Here is a 19,308-nt window from a genome sequence, read left to right as displayed (position 1 = left end):
ATGATCCCGATCAGCATCGAGCTATGGAATCAGCCTAAGAAGGAAGAGCTTCAAGTTTCTTTTGTCGAATATAGATAGAAAGAGGATCTTTAGAAAGCGCTGAAGGTAAATTTCACCCTACCGGAAGAGGAGGATCCGGAGAATCCAGTTATAGAGCCATTGATCAAGTCATGTGCTCTCAAGAAGATGGCAGAGCTATTCAGGAGGTGGAAGAATGACCTGAAAGCAAATTTTGTCGACAAAGAAAAGACACCAGAATTCATCGACCGGTATGAGAAGCTCAAAGATCAATGGGACGCATTTGTGGCCAACAAGACATCGGAGAGGAGTAAGAAGATGTCAGCGACAAACAAGATAAATGCTGCGAAGAAGGAGCATCACCATCGCACGGGGTTAGGTGGCTACCTCAAAGCCTGACCGTTGTGGGCCAAGGCTGAGAATGACCTTCTTGATAAAGGGGTCGAACCAGAGACATTGAACTGGCCAGACCATTCAAGGACTTGGTTCTTCGGGGTTGGCAGAACCTTGGACCCTGTAACGGCTTGGTAACAGTAGGTGCAGCAGCCTTCCTGTAACGGCTTCGGGGTTTCCTTCATTTGCTTACTAGCTATCTAGCGTGTCGAGTCCTCCCTGTACGTATAGTACGTAGCGTCGACCAAGTACGGAGATAAGAGAGGACACTTCTCTCTATTAGCTAGCTAACACAATATATGAAACCCCTAAATTAACCCTACAACCCCCCCCCCCCCCCCTTAGAAAAAAAAAACAAAACCCCAGCCCATGAACTGCTGACGCGTGAAAGCCTTTTGGTCCCGGTTGGTGGCACCAACCGGGACAAAAGGCCCCCCTGCCAGGGCAAGCCACAACGGCCATGTGGAGCCCCATCTGTCCTGGTTGGTATAAGAACCGGGACTAAAGGTGTTGGGCTTTAGTATCGACCCTTTAGTCCCGGTTCCCGAACCGGGGGACAAATGGGCCTCACGAACCGGGATGAATGGCCCTTTTTCTACTAGTGTATGCACGGTCTCTTGTTTTGTGGTATGGGAAACCTTATCGTCAAGACAAGTTATGGATGAAAAATTTATGGATTTCGCTCCAAATCGAATGTTAGAATCTTTTTACATAGAAAATCTAACGTTTTTTATGACGAATTATGTTGTTGCGAGGGTTACAATTTCTCTGCAAATCAAACACCAGATTTTATTTTTTTTAGCATGGCAAGTCTAACGTCCGAGATGGCAAACTATTTTGTTGTGAGGATGACAATTTCCTTATCGGGCATGACATCTTAACATGTTCAGGTTTTTACCAGGATTTATTGTGCTTGCTAAAAAAATTTGCTAACCTCGTGACAACATGATTTTCCATGCTTAAAAATCTGACGTCTGATTTTTAACATTACCAAAATGTATCCGATGTGCACCGTAGTACATGCTTCCATGCTGTCCATTCCATGTGTTTTCTAGCTTAGTACAACCGCTCAGATATATGTTACCGTGACAAGTGATGGAATTTCGATATACAATACTTACAGAAAGCACAAGAAAACCAATTTCTAAAAATATTTTGCCAGAGAACATGGTGAAATTCACAGCTGCTATTTAGCATATTTATGTATCTATTTCATGCTTCAAAATGTGTGAAATAGTTTGAGGCAAATGGTCGAGTACTAGTACCACTAGTACGTGCCATTGTTAAGCTTGGTGCACCCTTTTCTCTCCTCTGCTTTTCGATGCTCTTCCTGCTCGTCGCGCCGTCGATCACTTGCATATGCATGGCTCTGGAAACTTCTCGGGTGCTGCAGTGCGGATGCGCGGCTCGGCGTTCACACTTGACACACGATTCTTTTTTCTTTTTGGATTGACAGAAGGCTGTCGTCCTTTAGTAGTCCCACTAGGCGTGTGTTGGACACATACGTTGCCTGCCCAAAGCCTAAACTGATGTACATAGGCATACATAACCCCTTGTGTTCATCCCTCCTCCATAGACTTAGGGTTTTTTTTTTTTTTGAGGATTAGGCTTAGGCTTTCAGACGATTTGGTTTTGTTCTTCTCCTCCCACCTTTTCTGACTGGCACTATCACTCGCTGCCTTAGCCACGCGTAAAGCGCCTTTGATTGCAACGAAAGCAGTGCGCAAACCTTATGAGGTGGTGCCACTGTGACTGTGATTAAACAAAATCACGTACCACTTGTGGTGTTCAACGCACCCAGCAGCCACTACCTGCTCCGCGCTTTCGCCGTCGGTCGTTTCCTTTTACTTACCACCTGATGGATCCATCGCACGCACGTACGGTGGATGTCAATGCACGAAAGATTCCTCTTCTTTTCTCCTCTCCGGTGAATGGTGATTACTGGTAGAGTAATTAGCTGCTCACATCCTTCAATCATTGACGCCTGGAGAGATCGAGGGAGATATCTTGTGTCTGGTTTTTTTTTTCTTTTGGAGCGAAATATCTTGTGTCTGGTGCGCGTACGCGTGCGTAGCGCGTCTAGCTTTCGTTTCGTGGGCCACAACTTCATTCATCTCCTCCCTCCGCTCTACTGTTTGGCCCGTCGTGCGCGAGCTCCCCCTGCACCCATACAAAAGGGTCGAGACAAAATAACCGGGACCTAGCTCGCAGAGGACATTTGCGGCACCGTTTTCCCACCGACGGTTGCGAAGAAACATCGGGGAAATACATGGGGATCCGCGAAATGAATACGGAAAAGCTGGCCAGTCGGGTATGCGCATCCAACCAGCAACTACTCTATATATTCATAAAGTAATATAAGAGCATTTTAGTGATCTAAACACTCTTATAATTTTTTACAGAGTAGTAGTAAGTCAAGAAACCTGAAAAACAGGCTGGCAGAGAGCAGCTACCATTTTATGTTTATAATAATAATAATAATAATAATAATAATAATAATAATAATAATAATAATAATAATAATAATAATGGATACGTACAAATAAATATCAAGTTGATTCCAATTATATCTGACCGCACCTTTCCAACAACACATTATTATTATTCGGTTGAGAGGTCACTGAGCATAAATGCCATGTTGAAATAATCAACGGCAAGCAGCGACGACCTTCAATGCAGTTGGCATCACTTGGATTGCAACAACTGCAATGCCATCAAAGAGGAAATGAAGCAATTTCACCCAGTTACAACGTACAAATTTCTGAAATCTACTACTCAAAGAGCACCGCCAACCTAAAGTCATCTTGTATTGCCGCCCTCCACTTGTCAAGCTCGGGGTGGGCACACATCCGCTATGATCACGCGGTTCAGATATTCGTCCTGTCCAAGGCATACACGTACATCCAGAGGACAATCACACACACGCACAATCCGAACGTGAACGTCAATGCCAAGAGCCTACAAATGATCATCCGGCAATTGCCCTAGCCAATATAAGTCAATGTTGTGTCTCGACATGGTGTTGGATATGCAGATTCCTTGACACAAGCATTGCCTTTCTCCACTACAATATGGATGCTCGTAAGGTACCGGCTGTTAGAGGGAATACTGCACAAGGGCGACGACCATAAGGTCGGGAGGGAAGGCCCTGGCAAGATCACAAACTATTGCGCCATCCACACTATTGGTGGTGCCGCGCATCACTTCATCGCAGCTGCTACAAGATGAGCGCCGCAATGCTGACCCATACTATTGCAAGAAAACTGAAGTTGAACGAAAAACGAAGTCATGCCACCGCATCGGCTTTATCAAGCGGTGGAGAACCATGGAGAAGAGTTCATCGTGCGTGCCGCCTAGAGGCGACACCTAGAGAACATGTAGCATCTATAATTGAGCCACTCCTTTTGAGATCACTGGGTTTTTTTTATCTTCGGATATTTTTTCCCAGAAATTTGTCAGCTTTTGGAATAGTATTTCTTCATTGGTTATTTTTACCCTAATAAGTGCCACACATGTGGCACAAACACATGGCAACTTCAAACATCTTTTTAATGACGCGAGGATGACAACTTTAGTTGTTAGGCATGAAATCTTTCTTCAGATGGCGACTTTCAGTTTTTTGGGGGGAGTTTATTTTCTCTTTTAGGTTGGCAACTTTAGTTGTAGAAAATGGTAGGGCGAAGTGGTTCGTGCTACATGTCGTGTGACACTTATTATTTGGGTTTTCTTTTTAAAATTTCTTCCCTGTTTTCAATTGAGTTTCCGATGTGTTCACAGACGCATGGTGACGCGGGCATATACGGACAGCCGGCCCACTTGCAGGCTGACCGAGCGGTGACTTCGAAACCAACGGACGGGCATGATCCCGCGGTACGCACGCGTAACCACCCAGATCCATTCACCGCTAGCTCCGTATGAGTGTTGATTGATTAAATAAGTTATTAGGAGTTAGCTGCCAGGTTCAATCGATCCTTGGGCCGGCACGGCTTTGTCGTCAAGCCATCTGCAGAGTGCTGCACCGCTTAGCCATGCCGGCCGGCACGCTGCTGGTGGTTGGTGGGTGGGTATTCTCGCCGATCATCAAGGAGCTCATCGGCGAGGTGAGATCCTTGCTGAACAGCAAGTACTCGAGCTTCAAACATTTGGCCAAGCACCTCCGTCAGCTTGTTGATGTCCTGGAGGACATGACCACGACCGTCGAGACCGTGCAGCAGCAGGGTCAACGGCGGCGCGCCGACGACGACGTCTCCGCCGGCGGCGGGACGGACAACTGGGTGGGCCGGCTCGTGGACGCCATCCACGACGTGCGGTCCGTCCTGGACGACTTCACCTACGACGACATCGTCAAGTCCAACTTGCGCGACAACAAGGTCGCTCAGGTTGCTCACTCCGTGGCGAGGGCCGGCCGACGGCTGATCGGCAGGGACAAGGCGTTCAATCGGCTCAAGGAACTCCTGGACGAGCTACCGCTAATCCAGCAGAGCTTGCGGAATCTCGTCAACCTCAAGATCCACGCCGGCAGCAGCCGGGGCCGAGGATACTCGCGCTCCGTGTCACGACGGGCGACTGGCCCGCTGCTACCGGCGGCGCCGGGCCGAGAACTATTCGTGGGGTACGAGCGGGAGTATGGCCGGCTCGTCTCGGCTTTACTCGACGTCAGCGACGAGCCCAGCAGCAGCAGCAGCAACAAGAATGTCGTGGCGGTCATCGGCCACAGCGGCACCGGGAAGACCACGATCGCTCGGCGGGCATGGCATGACAAGAGCATCAACAACAAGCACTTCGATCTGATGGTGTGGGCGAGCGTTCCATACATGTTCACCCAGACCGAGCTGTTGACCGAGATCTGGAGGTCCATCCCCGGATCAAGCTGCGTGGACGAGAAATGCGCCGCCGCGGAGATGAGCTTCGGCGTGCTACAGCAGGCGGTCCGCTGGCTGGTCGGCTCCAGGAGGTACCTGCTCGTGCTCGACGACGTGTGCAACGACGAGTCCGGCCATGGCCGGACGGAGATGATGATGAGGAGAACTTGGGAGGACGTGCTAGCTCCGTTCCGAAACGGAGGCAACGGAAGCAGGATCCTGATGACGTGCCGAGCTACCATCTGCGCCAAGGTACTCGATGCCGGCACCAATATCCCGCTGAATGGGCTCGGCGCCGATGACCTCGTCCTGGTGCTCAAGAAAACCGCCTTCGGTGACGCCCATAAAGAAACTCCGGATATCGACGGTGTGATCAGGAGTGTCGCGGAGCAGCTGAGGGGCTCGCCATCGACGGCGAAAACTATCGTCCACATGGTGAGGAACAAACAACGGAAGAAAGACTGGAAGAAACTATTGGAGAAGGTAGGATCATGGTACTACGGCGCCGGCCTCGCCGGCGAGGCTAGTCTTGCCGGCGCCGTCGACGCGTCCAGCTACAGGAATCTGCCGCAGCACCTGCGGTCTTGCTTGGGATTCTGCAGCATGTTCCCCGACAAATGGGAGTTCGAACCTGAAACGTTGGTCAAGATGTGGATTGCACATGGCATCATCCGCGGCGGCGACGGTGATCGCAGCCAGAGCATGGAGGATGTGGGGAGAGAATGCGCCAGAGAGCTGCAGGCAAGGTCCATGCTCAAAACCACCTCCAAGGATGGCAGCGGGACCTGCTTTGTCATCCAAGAGCAGGTCCATTCGATGCTCCAGGCGTCCGAGTTCTTCAGGTTGAGCAACGATGATCTTAACAGAAGAAGAAGTCGTTGCATCCCACCAAGTGTTCGACACCTATCGCTGACCGGTGGAGGTTGTCTGGCCCTAGCACAGCTCAAGGATAACCCTGTGCTGAAGAAGCTGCGGACACTGTTAATTTTCGATGATGGCCACTCAAGCTCGGGCACTAATGTTTCCGCCATTGACAACCATGTACTGAAGCAGCTCAAGGCCGTTAGAGTGCTCGACTTTGCCGGCACACGCATCACCGAGTTGCCGAAAGACGTTGGCAAGCTGAAGCATCTGCGGTACCTAGGTCTGCCCGACTCTGTCAGGAGCCTTCCTGCTACTGTTACCAAGCTGCTGCACCTACAGACGCTGTCTCTCGGCAAAGACTGCAAGCTTGATGACGACCATGGGTTCCCGGGTGATGGCATGAGCAACTTGGTGAACCTGCGGCACCTCGACATGGACATGAAGTACGTTGCCATGATACGTCGCATCGGGAGGCTGGAGAGACTCCAGGGGTCCGTCGAGTTCTGTGCCGACAGGGGAAAGGGCCATGGCATGGAAGAGCTTGCAGGCATCGACTTCCTCCACGGCACGCTCACCGTGAAGGGGCTTCAGGCCGTCGCCGGCAAAGAAGAAGCTCAGAAGGCTCAGCTTGCGAATAAAGAATCTCTCAAGGCCCTGAAGCTGGAATGGGAGCTCCCCAAGCTGGGGGCACGAACTTGCTCCACCTCCACGGACTCACAGGAGCAAGTCCTGGAGGGGCTCCAACCAAATGGTAGGATCGAGGAGCTGCAAATCCAGAGGTACTTGGGCACATCGTCGCCTAGCTGGCTGGGGAGCAACCTGCTGGCAAGCCTGAGCCGACTGCATCTCATAAACTGCAGGAAGTGGCGGGCGCTGCCATGCCTGAGCCAGCTGCCTGACCTCAGAGTCCTGCACATCAAAGAGATGTACGCCATTGATCGGATCGACGACGGGCTCTACGGCGCCGGCATGCTCCGGTCGCTGGAGAAACTCGTGCTGGATGACATGCCCAATTTGGTCGAGTGGAGCGCGGATTTGACTGACGAAAAATTTCCTCGCCTCCAGGATGTACTCATCCTCAACTGCCCTAGACTGGCGAAGCTGCCCCGTGTGCCGGCCACCGTGAAGAAGATGAGGATAGAGAAGGACAGCAGCTCCTACTACCTGGACATGGCCTTCTCCCCCAAATCCAGCTCCTTCACGCTGGACGTCCACGGGGAGGCCGTCCAGCTGCTGCACCAGGACTTCCTGCACCGGAATCAAGCACTGAAGGTCAGCGCCTTGAGCATCAGCAAGTACGCAGGGGAGACGGACGCGAACCTTTCGCTGAGCCGATGCGAGGAGACAGACAGACAATTGGGGGTGTTCCTGGAGAACCTGCGATCGCTGGAGATCCTGCAGATATCCGACTGCGGCGAGTTCCGTGCATTCCCGGAGGACGCCATGCCGCCGTCGTTGAAATACATCGAGGTGAATGGATGCCACCCGACGCTCGCGGAGAAGCTGCGTGGGAGCGCTAGGATCTGTTCCATCCCCAGGGTACACATTTGCTGATTGATTTCTTGGTGTGCACTGTGTACTAGTGTAGTCAAGAAGGATTTTTTGATTCATAATACTCCGTAGTTTTCTTTCGGTTGCGTTGCCTCCAAACTATAAAATCTTCTTGACCCCAGACCTTTGTGCATGTAAACTAATATAAAAGCGTTTAGATAACTAAAATAGTGATCTAAATTCTCGTATACTTCCTCCGTTTGAAATTACTTGTTGTAGAAATGGATGTATCTAGACATTTTTTAGTTCTAGATACATCTATTTCTGTGACAAGTAATCCGGGACGGAGGGAAGGGAGTACATAATTACCAAATAGTATTAGTTTGTTCTGAAGGATTCGCTATAAGAAACACATGGGGCCATTCCCCAGCTAGCATGCATCAGAGGAGAGTATGACGGGGGAAATCAAACAAAAATGATGCAAATCAATCAAATAGGAGACAGAAAGGCTGCTTGTGAGGAAGACAGAAAGCGCCATCCATGCACATGCTTTCCAGCAGATTGTGGTAGTACGTACTCCCTCCATTTCAAAATATAGTGCGCCCGCGCTTCCCGAGGTCCAACTTTGACCGTAAATTTAACCAACAAGACCAACTGCGGCGGGAGAAAAAATTATATAATTGAAAACTTTTTTCAAATACAAATTCACTGATATAATTTTTGTTCCCGCCGCAATCGGTCTTGATAGTTAAATTTACGGTCAAAGTTAAAGCACGTGGATAGAGGAAGCACTACATTGTGGAATGGAGGGAGTAGTATAGTACTCCACTTACGATGATCTTATCTCTTCACCCCACAGTTTGGGCCCGCCACCAAACTGGGAGAATCTTGCCGTCCGAAAGCGGACTGGCCTCGCCCTCGATCGATCGCAACTGCATTTCGATAAATCAGGGGCTCCATTATCATATACTCCAAAACCGAAACCAGATACAGCATCCAAAACCAGGCGGCCGCAACGCAGAGGATACGCGTCGATCGTGCACGGGCATTTCTTATTCCGTAGCAAAGGTAATTGCTCGCTCACCTCCACACACAAGCATGTTGCACTACTTATAGGTTACTGACGGGATCCTGTAGGAAGGAAAATTTGGACGCGAACCAACTTTTGGTTGGATGGTTAGATGGGCTATGGTATCCCTAGCCCATCAGGGTTTAAATTTTGATGCTCGTATTTATTTCTGAATTTATTTCAGAATTTTCGGCGATGTGCATTCAGTAGGAGGAGACATTCCCGTCGACAACGAGGTGTCTACAATTACTTCTGAAATTCAAGATGATATGCCGGTTAAGTCTTTCGAAGGTGCTCATAGGGATAGAATGTGCATGTGTGTGAGTGTATGCACGTGTATACGAGCGCTTGTGTCTGTACTAAGTTAAAAAAAAATTAAACACTGATGCTGCCCGTAAAATTTGTGCACGGGGAGAATCTTCCTCGCCGTGTTGTCACCTCACGTCGCCGTCAAAAGTGACCCTCACGTTTACATCGCTGATGGATCGGAGAGGCCAAAACCTTGGTCAAAAGGTGGGGGCTTTCCCCCTGCCAGGTCAGCTTCCGAAAACGAACTTTCTGCTCTTCTTTGGCCCCAGCTAGCAACCAAGTCTTTTAGGGACGCGGCTAATCTGCACCCGAGCTCATATGCTCCCGCATGGACAGTAAAATCGAAAAAAAATTCAAAAAATTCAAAAAATTCCAAAAAAATTTTGAGTGAAACATTGACAAAAGTTCTAAGTGCCTGCAAAAATTCGTCATGAAATCACATTCCTAGAAGGCGTGGCAAAAAAAACAAAAAAAATACTCTGAAGAAGCTACTTTCAAACGCATTTTGAAGCACTGAATTTGTTTTTTTGCCACGCCTTCTAGGAATGTGATTTCATGACGAATTTTTGCAGGCACTTAGAACTTTTGTCAATGTTTGTCTCAAAAAAAATTTGGAAATTTTTGAATTTTTTTCGATTTTTTTTTAATTTTACTATTCATGCGGGAGCATATGAGCTCGGGTGCAGAATGGACTTTTCGGTCTTGTAGCTCTTTTTTTCCCAGCGTGATTCTTTCAGCATCCTTATCTAGTGCCAGCTTTTAATTTGATTTGATCCCCACCGAATGATCATATTTTTAAATGGGATTACACAAAGGTCTGGTTCAAATCTAAACCAACTCCTAACTACCATCCGAACTAACCAGACGAAATTTATGCACACACGGCTGGATTTCATTTAAAGTTCGGATATAGTTTACACAAACGGACCACATTCATGCAAACATGAAACATGGGGGTTTTCTTTACATTTTGAATATTTAGAAAAAAAACTATCGCGGCCGCCGGCGTCCAAGCCCTTGTTGTTCCCATCCTGAGACCGCATCCTCCATCCGCCGTTTTCATGAGCACCGACGATAAGACCCGTGAACTGAAGGTGTGGTCTCGGACGAGAAAGAGTAGAATATGAAAGACAGACCGGCCCACATGGGACACAAGGCCCTGCCGCCTCCCGTGCCCTACTTACCCTCGGAGGAGTCCGCGACCTGTCCGTCGCCGATGGACGTGAGGTCCACGATGAAAATGGTGCCGCTCGCACTGTCGTCATCCTACAGGGCTGCCAAATAGTTCGTCGACGATGCGTGTAGGCGCAGCTGACATTGTTCTCCTTGGCGATCGCCTACAATTACACCTCCACAACGGCTGCTTCCTGTCGAGCGGCCGCTTGAGCGCGGGTGACCTTTTAGATCGCATGCTGCTCCACGACGAACTTGGGGTTCGTCACGGCGATGATCGTCACGGCCTCCTCGCTCGCGCGCTCGTCGTCGATCTGACCCTCCGCCAGCCGGTGCTGCTCCAGGAGGAACATGTCGTACCGCTACTCCTCCTGCGCCTGCTGGAACAACGATATAGGTCAACGTGCACTAGTGTCCTTGCCCGCTACGTGTTTGACGAAATGTCGGGACGAACATGCACAAAATGCATCCGCCCCCTGTTGGACGCACCGGCCAATCCAAATAAAAAAGCAAACACGGCCGAGCAGAAGGGTGACCGAAACAAAAACAGAAAAACAAAATTAATGTTCGTTTGGGTCGCTGCTCCGGGATTGGCTGTTTTACAAACTGGTACTAGTCATGTGTTCAGAGGGGCATCCTAGTACATGTCAATTCCTTCTTACCAAAAACAATTCCTTGTATCTACGTGGCCCGGCTTAGCGCCACGGCCAAGGGTCCACACGGCCCCAAAAACCATCGTCTTCCTGTGTCGTCCCTTTCCTCGCCCCTCACACGCCTCACTCCGTTCTCGCCGAGGGTGCTCCACCTCTCTCTCGGGGCGCCGTCGCGAGCGATTCAGGCGCAGCGCCGCAAATACGCCGGCCGGGAGGCCCGACTTGGAGGTACCGATTCCGCCCTCACTCCCCGCTTTCCCCTTTTGTTGCTCCCATTTTTGGGGGGATCTTTCGGCTTTGGGCTAGCTTTGGGGGTTTGAAGCTTGAAGCTCTCGCCCTCTCTGTCGGATCTTCCATTCCTCGGCTACTCGTTGTTGCTGCGTCAGTTGATCCATCTCATCTTTTTAAGGAAGATTTTCTCCGAATTTTCTGTCTCAGTGCTCGCTCGGCTGCGGGGAGGATCTATCGCTGGGGCGCATGTACAGCCGGCCGGCTGCCCATCGGCGACGACGGACTAGCAGCACCTTGATACCCGCGCGTCGATTGCCCCTCCTGGCCACTAGGCCTTGTATTTGTATGGCCCTTCTTGGTGCTGCCCTGTCACCACGCTTCAAAGATTACAATCTGCAGCCGCTTCCTTCTCTTGCGGTGCTTGGCTATCCCAAAGCTCAGTGAACCAGGCTAGCTGTTGCAATGCAACGTCTTGAAGAAGAAATTTGCAGACTGAACCTATGGGACAGGGGCGAGGTGTGTGCTGCTACCAAGAACCTCCTCCGGTCCATCGAGCAGCCCCCCTACTCGATCCAGGCAGACACCATCGTCTGCTGTTTCTCCCTCAGCGGGTGCCACTCCCAAAGCAGCAGCCATGACGGCTATGCATCTAGTGATGGCGACGACACTCCAACTCCAACCAGCAGCAACGTGCGGCAGCTTCACTATCCGTCACATGCCCACATGGACCCTGGCCGTGCCCGACTCATCTTGCCGGGCTCTTTGGACCAGCTAGAGGGCATCATCTGCAATTGTCAAGTGGCTTTTGGATCTGATTACAAACAAGTGCTCCTCCAAGCATTCTCGGCCAACTCACATACATTGAGCAGGTAAATCCACAAATTTGTTTTATTACTTGGGTTAAAGATGATACTGGCAGTATGTATTCCATTTTTCTTCCCTCCGGCCCTGAAGAAACACATATTCCTTCTTCATGGCGTTTTTTATTACTCCCTCTGTACAAAGTAGACCGGGACTGTCATTGTACTCCCTCCGTTTCTTTGTAGTCTGCATATAAGATTTAGTCAAAGTCAAACTTTGTAAAGTTTGACTAACTTTATAGAAAATATATCAACATCTACAATACTAAAGTTATACGTTATGAAAGCTAATTTCATCATGCATCTAATAATGTTGATTCCATAGTGTGAGTGTTGATATCTTTTCCTATAAAGCTAGTCAAACTTTATAAAGTTTGACTTTGACCAAATCTTATATGCAAACTAAAAAAAAACGGAGGGAGTACAACACAATTTAGAAGCAAAGAGTAACAACCTGGCATAGACTAGATTCCAAAGACACGTTTTCCCCAAGGCCATTTGTTTTGTTAAATTATTCCCTGTTTTGAATTTTGTTATGCACTGTTTTCCGCACGAATATATTGACATTTTGCGCATTTTCCCCAATGCATAACTGATGGTACGATTATTTAGTATTTTAACAGCTGTGCTTCTCTGGGGCCTAATAGATCAATCAAATATCCCTAAGTCAGTTGAGTACTTACGTTTTTGTCCCAAAATTAGAAACGCCAAGTCCTCCATTCTTGTTATGGCCACACATCACTGACCTTTTAGTGAGCACGTATGTCTTTTCCTACTTTGAAACTCCCAGATACTCATCTCAACTCGCGGGGAAGGTAATGGCCAAACTAGAAGGATGAATATAGGGACTTGGATATAAGCTCTTCAAAGTTTAATTATTTCACATTACAGTTTGTTTTGTGACCCGTGCATCCTATATTTCACTGTACAGAAGATGCGGCAACCAAACTGTTAAAATTGCTTAGGCATCCTGAAGATGAATCGAAATATTCTATAACTTATACAGTCTGAAAGATAAATATTACAAAAATTATAGTTTCTTCTGTAAATTAGTTTAGTTTCCCTCTATAACATAATATTCTGGTCTCATGTAAATTAGTTTAATTTTCTTCTATAACAAAATATAATGAGGAGGCACTCAGAAGTTTAGCGCTTTGGCAGTTACCTTACTTTTTGAGCTACTTCATTCCAGCCTCCACTCACTGTGACCAACAATTTTGCCCTGCTCATGACATGTACTCGCACAACATCCATGTCTTTGCTCAAGACACCAGCCTCCATATAGTTTGCACCAATCTTACATTCTACCCTATATGATCCTGCAGCAATTTATCATATAGTTGTAAGAGTATGTCCAAACATGAGCTACCAGATTGTCTCTCTCAGAAAAAAGCTACCAAATTTTCTGTTTCTTATTCCTCTCATCCAAGATGCATCTGGAAAGTGATCCAAGTTAAAAAGTGCATGTGGTGATTTAATAATGTACATAGACACGCAATCTAAGATGAAATGTGATAACGAGTGATGTTATTGTATTATTAATTAGAGATCACCTAATAATCTACGATATAACATAACAATAACCTTCTCAGGAGAACTGCCAGGTCATTTTACATACGGAAGGATAGTTCTTGCATTTGTTCACTTTCCCATTTAGTCAAAGTTCTGCAGAAAGTAGAAAGCACATCGGTTAATGTATTTGACAATACAACTATAACTGGGGGTACAAATAATATTCAGATGTTATGACAGTCAAACAAAACAATGCAGTATAGTTTTCTTAAATATAGCATTATTAGTGAACAACGGACATAGTAGGAATAGCCAATATCTACATAAACCATCTTATAAGTACTACCAAACTCAACAAACATAAGCTATGAGCTTTCTCCATGTTTGTATGTTGACTAAAACATGGTTTCTTAATATGTACTCGTTCTGTATTATCCTAGTGGAATGGAATTGAAGAAAGATAATACACGGGTTACGATACCATCAGCTAGTAATTGATTTTAGGATCCATCCTCTTGCATGCCAGACCTATACATAAAAATCAGGGCAACATACACATCGGTCTTCTTTCAATTGGAAAGGCCCCCGTTTCATGTCATATTAGCTCTACGGAATAGTGTACATTAAACTTGTTTATATAGCAATGTTTCATACTGTCACTGTGATTACTTTGAAACTGTTCTGTCCAGAAACAATACTTGGTCGTCATGAGCTTCATATTTTCTCGATTCTCAACCTTATCAGATCAAAGTAACACACGGGGTGCTATACAAAATACTTCTAGGTTTACATCTTCCATCCCCTGCAAGGAGCTCCAACAATCAATCTAGTGACAAATTCGGTAAATAACTTCACATGGCTCGATCGATCACAGATTTTGAAAACAAGCAAGATTTCAGGTTTTCCAAAGCACCTAAAATACACCTGCAACACCCACAGCCATCAAATCTCTGTTTATTTTTCCCATACCCCCGAGCCAGTTATTTTATTTATATACTGTCAGAACTCAGAAACACTGCTAAACTGACAACTGATCCCAATGCACAACTACCAATATTCCAGATATATCTGGCAATAGGACAGTAAAAAAAGATGAGTAATTGTTTCCACTTCCCCACAAAAATGACAGTGAGGCTTGCATTTGCCCCCTCTCTTCAGGTACACATCTTTGGTAAGAATGCTCCCCCTCAGAGGTAGCCAAACAAAGGTTTTGACTCTCAGAGGGATTTTAATCTTCCAGAAGAATTTGTAAGGCACCACCTCAAAATTTAGCATAACAGAGTAAAAAGATTTCACACAAAACTGTCCTGAAGCACAGAGGAGCCAAGCAAGCTTGTCATTTTTATCATCAAGGGAAATATCAGCAATCTTTTTTAAGCCCAACCCATTGTGTCATTTTCTCACCCACCAGAGCCTTTCTAAATTTGAAGGAGTGAAACCCTCTAGTAAACATTTCCTTCACAGTGATGCTGAGGACTTGAGGTCCAGGGAAATGCTATACAGCCTAGGAAAGGAAGTGGCCAGACTGCAATCTCCTGTCCAACGGTATTCCCATAATCTAGTTTTTTCCCCCATTCCCCACATTAATCCCGCAGCACCCTGAAAACAGTTTGTTTATCTCCATCAGACCTTGCCAAAAATGGTAATCTCCAGGTGTTGAAGTCACTTGGCCCAAGGTCTGGTGGGTAGGTACTTTTTGGTCAGAATGTATTGCCAAGGACCCTCATCATTAAACAACATAACCATTTGGATGACAGGGCAATGTTCATAACTTCCAAATTAAGAATCCCTAAACCACCTTGGTCTTTAGGCAAACAGACTTGTGGCCAGCCAACCAGGTGGTACTGGTATTTCCTTTTTTTCTTATCTCCACTCCACAGGAACCTAGCTCTAGGCATATCAATCTTCTCCTTTACCCAAATGGGAACAGGGTAGAAGGGTAGCATATAGAAAGGTATGCTGGTCAGTGAAGAATTGATGCGGATTGTTCTTCCAGCAATAGATAAGGTTTTCTCTTGATAGCAATCTAGCCTTTTGTCCATTTTTCCAATAGGGTAATCCAATCACTTATTCCTAAGCCTTTTTCCATCAGCAGGTTCCCAATGTATTTCAAAGGCTCTTACCTTGTTTCAATGTTACATATTGAGACATCACCTATGACTATATGCTGTATCACATAAACCCATTACATTTATGTTCTTATTACTTTAAGAAAATACCAGCAATAAGATGAAACACATAATTTTCTTTTATTTGTTCTAGACTCACAATTTGGCAACTAAAGCCATAATGCCAATGTTTTTGTTACCTAAACCGCATTCTTTTTCTTACGGATATGATCCCTGAAGAAGTGTTTGTAGAAAATATGAGATAGCTGAATATTATGTTGTATTGATCTGACCCGTGTAGGGGTATATATAGAGGTACAATGAAGGAAGAGAGACTTGGAGTAGAGGACAAGTTAACCTATCCTATCTCTATCTCTTATCTCTATCTTAAACATAAATATACTTCTAACATTCCCCCTCAGTCGTAGCGGGAGTGAAGCGGACGATTACGACTGAATTTGAAGTCTTGCTCTTTTGTCGTCTTCTCCGCTGCGCCATCATCAACTGCGTCTCTGATGGATCGGCAGTTAGGGAGGTGACTGTGTCCCCTTCTGGTGCCTTCCTGCCTTCTCCTCTATTCCCTCCCGCAGTCACAGCGGGAGTGTCGTGGACGCAAGTGACGAGGCGGACACTGTTGACTGGAGTTGTTGCCGATGAGTTGCTGTAGACGTAGCCATTAATGTCGAGGTAGCCGATCATGATGATGTAGCCGTGGTCGAGGTAGTCATGGTCGATGGTGTGGTCGTCGCGGATGATGAAGCCGCACAAAGCCGGAGGCGCAAAAAAAATGCGCTATGACGGAGCTGCAGACGTGGACGATGCACCTTGCGGATGTCAGAGGGTGCCGTCGGCGATGAGTCCACCGATTTTGCCAAGACCGGAGGAAGCCCATCGAGCACACATCGGTTTTGCCAGAACCGTGTGGCCGTGTAGGGTCGTCACTGTAGTGACGCCGTGTCGATGCAGTCGTGTCGTCGTGGATGACGCGGAAGATGCCGTCGTCGTGACGCGTGACGCGTGACGTCGTGGATTCAGCTAACAGTGTTCTTTTCTCTCTCTAAACCACATTGCATGTTCTGCCATGTGTCCTCCTTACACATCAAAGCAGCCGTTGATCGTTTTATCGGCAGATGCTTCTACCATCCCATCCTTGGTAATGCTCCTTTTCCTCAACTCCATCCTGATGTATGGGTGCTGGTGGATGCAGAGGTGCAGACCTCTCCGCATCTAAACTTTAGCACACCATCTGCACAATGAAATTTTCCCTGAAATACTCTTCACCATGGACCTCGAATCCATAACCTGTGGGCACATGACCATCTCCATGTGATCTCTTCTCCTTAGTCTGGGAGCTTTCAGAAACAAAGAGTGAAGGCAAGGAGGACATGCTCATTATTTAAACAATTTTTTCTGAAGCAAAGGAGAGCATGTTCATTGTCTTCACATCCTTCAAATGTGTCGACTTATATTACACTACCATCTAAGCATAACTAATTGCATAAGAGTAGTAGTGGGACTGATAATGAAACTTTAATATCGTCCTCAAATTATAACGAATTGCAGAGTAGCAGTCAGATTTTTTTTTAACTTCCAATTCCTTTCTCATGTAAACATAACGAACTACGCAGTAGCTGTCGGATTGGTGAAAAACTAAGAGATGAGATGCTGGTTCGCAGCCAGTGTTCGCCAGTTAATTAATAATAGAGCCAATTTATTCTGCCATTCAAAGTAAGAAACTCTAGTTGGATAGTTAAAATATTTTTACTGTCTCCTCAAATGTTTCATAAATCGCTAAAATATTTTTACTCACAGTTCCAAGGTCACTTTTTTTGTAACAGATTTTTCTATGAATCGGATGTCCTAGAGATTCTTCGTAGAAGCACAAGGACTTTCAAGGATCCTTCTGAGTGCACAAAAGAATTGATCACCATGTTGAAAACCAACACCCAAGTCCTCTGTTTGATGCAACAGCAGTTATGTGAGCAGAGTCGACCATTTGAGGAATTAAAATTAGGCTACTTCAACCAGTTTGCAAAGTGCCACATCAAGAAACTCTTAGACATTGCGGTTTGTCTTAGCAAGACAGTGTGGTCTGCCACTCATATTTGTCCCATGCTGCTTGCCTATGAGGCACTTATGGATGTCCTTCCTCTTATTCAAAAGTTTGCTTCCAGTGAATCTGATGACTTCGTTCCCAATATTTTACGCAACATGAGGGAAGCTTTCAGGAGGTTAATTGGCCATATCAAGCACCACATACAGTCCAATATGGAAAAGCATCAGGATGACGGTGCCATTCATCCGATGACATGTTTCCTCGTACGCTCAATGAAATCCTTTGGCAGTCACAGAAATTTAGTGCAATCCACTCTTTCCCCGGGTGACAACTCCAGCTCATTTGGCCATCTTCTGTATGACGTGATTACTTGCTGGAAATCTGTGCTCACTGAACGTTCAAACATATACCGTGCAGATCTGCAGCGGCAATGCATTTTCTTATTGAACAACACAGAGCATTTCAATACAAAGACAGATGGTCTGTTGGATGAGCTGCTATCTGATAGGCAGATTATTAAGCAGCATGATGACGAGTTCAAGTTACTCTTCAGGAAGTGGATCCAGAGTTACACAGAAGAGGCTTGCACTCCAGCCAAGTCTTGCTTGAATCGCAACTCTCGGTGGGGCAGTCAACGCCGATCCTTGGTTGCATTTACTTCAAAATTCAACAAGACTTTTGATCGTCAGAAAACTTGGAAGGTTCCTGATGTCGTGCTACGGCAGGTACTGAGAGATCGTATACAGGATTGCATTCTGCCAGACTACACAAGGTGTTTCAAGAACTATTCGAGTTCAGGACTGTTTTCTTCTTGTCTGCAGATAGCTTCAGCAGGAGACATATATACCACCGAGAGTTTAGAAAAGACGGTGCAGAGCTTCTTTGAAGGATAAGCTCAGATGGAGCTCCCTTTCTCTCTGTCGTTCGAAAATTGTAATTATTTTAGAGGGAAAGGGCACACGCCCCAGCTCCATTGCATCGAAACAACGAAGCCCAGTGCATCTCAGTCGCAAAGATAGCACGCGGAGGGCCAGCACACACGCTGCCCCAGCAACAAAACACACACACACACACACACACACACACACACAAGCTGCTGAAAATATAAAGAAGTCACGGAGCTCAAGCTAGTTTAACTAGTAACAGTACATACATATCAGGATTTTCTTGGCACACAACCCATTGTTAGTTGTGCCTTTTTTTTTCTTTCTCTTTTTGCCAAGTAGGGAATATAGCTCCTCTTTCAAAAATAAAAGTAGGAACAGGGCTCTTCCGCGATCAAGGAGGAAACTTGACATGGAGTTTGAAGATAGTTTTAATTAAGATACAGCACCTGCATCTTGTCTACTTGACAGAGTCGTGTATGATGTACTTCCTATAAATATTCTGTTCGCTGTGTTAAATTGTGATCTAAATTCTATCATATTGAACTAGACGTAGTGCATACGGCTTGGGCCTTTGCGTTGGTATGATGCGTACGAGTATAACTCGTTTTTTTTCCTTCAAGGACTTTCACGTATTGCCCTCATATATACCCATGTAGTCGCACCTAAAGACGGTTTGTCGTCTTGTGGTTTTAATGCTCCTCCATTAGTGATTGTGCCTTTTTACGTTCATGGTTTTCTTCCGTAAGGGTTTCCACGTAAAAATCTGTGTGCTCTCGTGTCACGTTTATTCTCGTTTTATCTAACAAGTGGTATACAAAGCCA

General features: G+C 46.5%; 1 protein-coding gene across 3 annotated transcripts; it reads left to right on the top strand.

Annotated features, from left to right (window-relative positions):
* The first annotated feature begins 10,885 nt into the window (after positions 1–10,885).
* LOC123043208 (uncharacterized) lies at positions 10,886–19,002 on the top strand. 3 transcript variants are annotated; one of them, XM_044465583.1, is made up of 4 exons: positions 10,886–11,060; positions 11,271–11,932; positions 17,382–17,923; positions 18,017–19,002. In XM_044465583.1, the coding sequence occupies exons 2-4, from the start codon at positions 11,526–11,528 to the stop codon at positions 18,490–18,492; spliced, it is 1,425 nt and encodes a 474-aa protein (XP_044321518.1). In that variant the 5' UTR covers positions 10,886–11,060; positions 11,271–11,525; the 3' UTR covers positions 18,493–19,002. The 3 variants fall into 3 exon arrangements, with proteins under 3 accessions (XP_044321518.1, XP_044321519.1, XP_044321517.1); XM_044465584.1 differs by having other exon boundaries at positions 17,382–18,324; positions 18,421–19,002; XM_044465582.1 differs by having other exon boundaries at positions 17,382–19,002.
* Positions 19,003–19,308: the final 306 nt, after the last annotated feature.

The sequence above is a fragment of the Triticum aestivum genome, chromosome 2B (genome assembly GCF_018294505.1).
Source record: "Triticum aestivum cultivar Chinese Spring chromosome 2B, IWGSC CS RefSeq v2.1, whole genome shotgun sequence".
Classification (NCBI taxonomy): domain Eukaryota; kingdom Viridiplantae; phylum Streptophyta; class Magnoliopsida; order Poales; family Poaceae; genus Triticum; species Triticum aestivum.
Note: the sequence above shows the minus strand (reverse complement) of the source record. Positions and strands in the feature narration are given on the sequence as shown.

Excerpts from the sequence above, each read along its gene's own strand:
- LOC123043208 (XM_044465582.1), top strand. The coding sequence starts at position 11,526 with ATGCAACGTCTTGAAGAAGAAATTTGCAGACTGAACCTATGGGACAGG. Across the intron at positions 11,933-17,381 it reads AACTCACATACATTGAGCAG|ATTTTTCTATGAATCGGATG; the intron begins GTAAATCCACAA and ends TTTTTGTAACAG.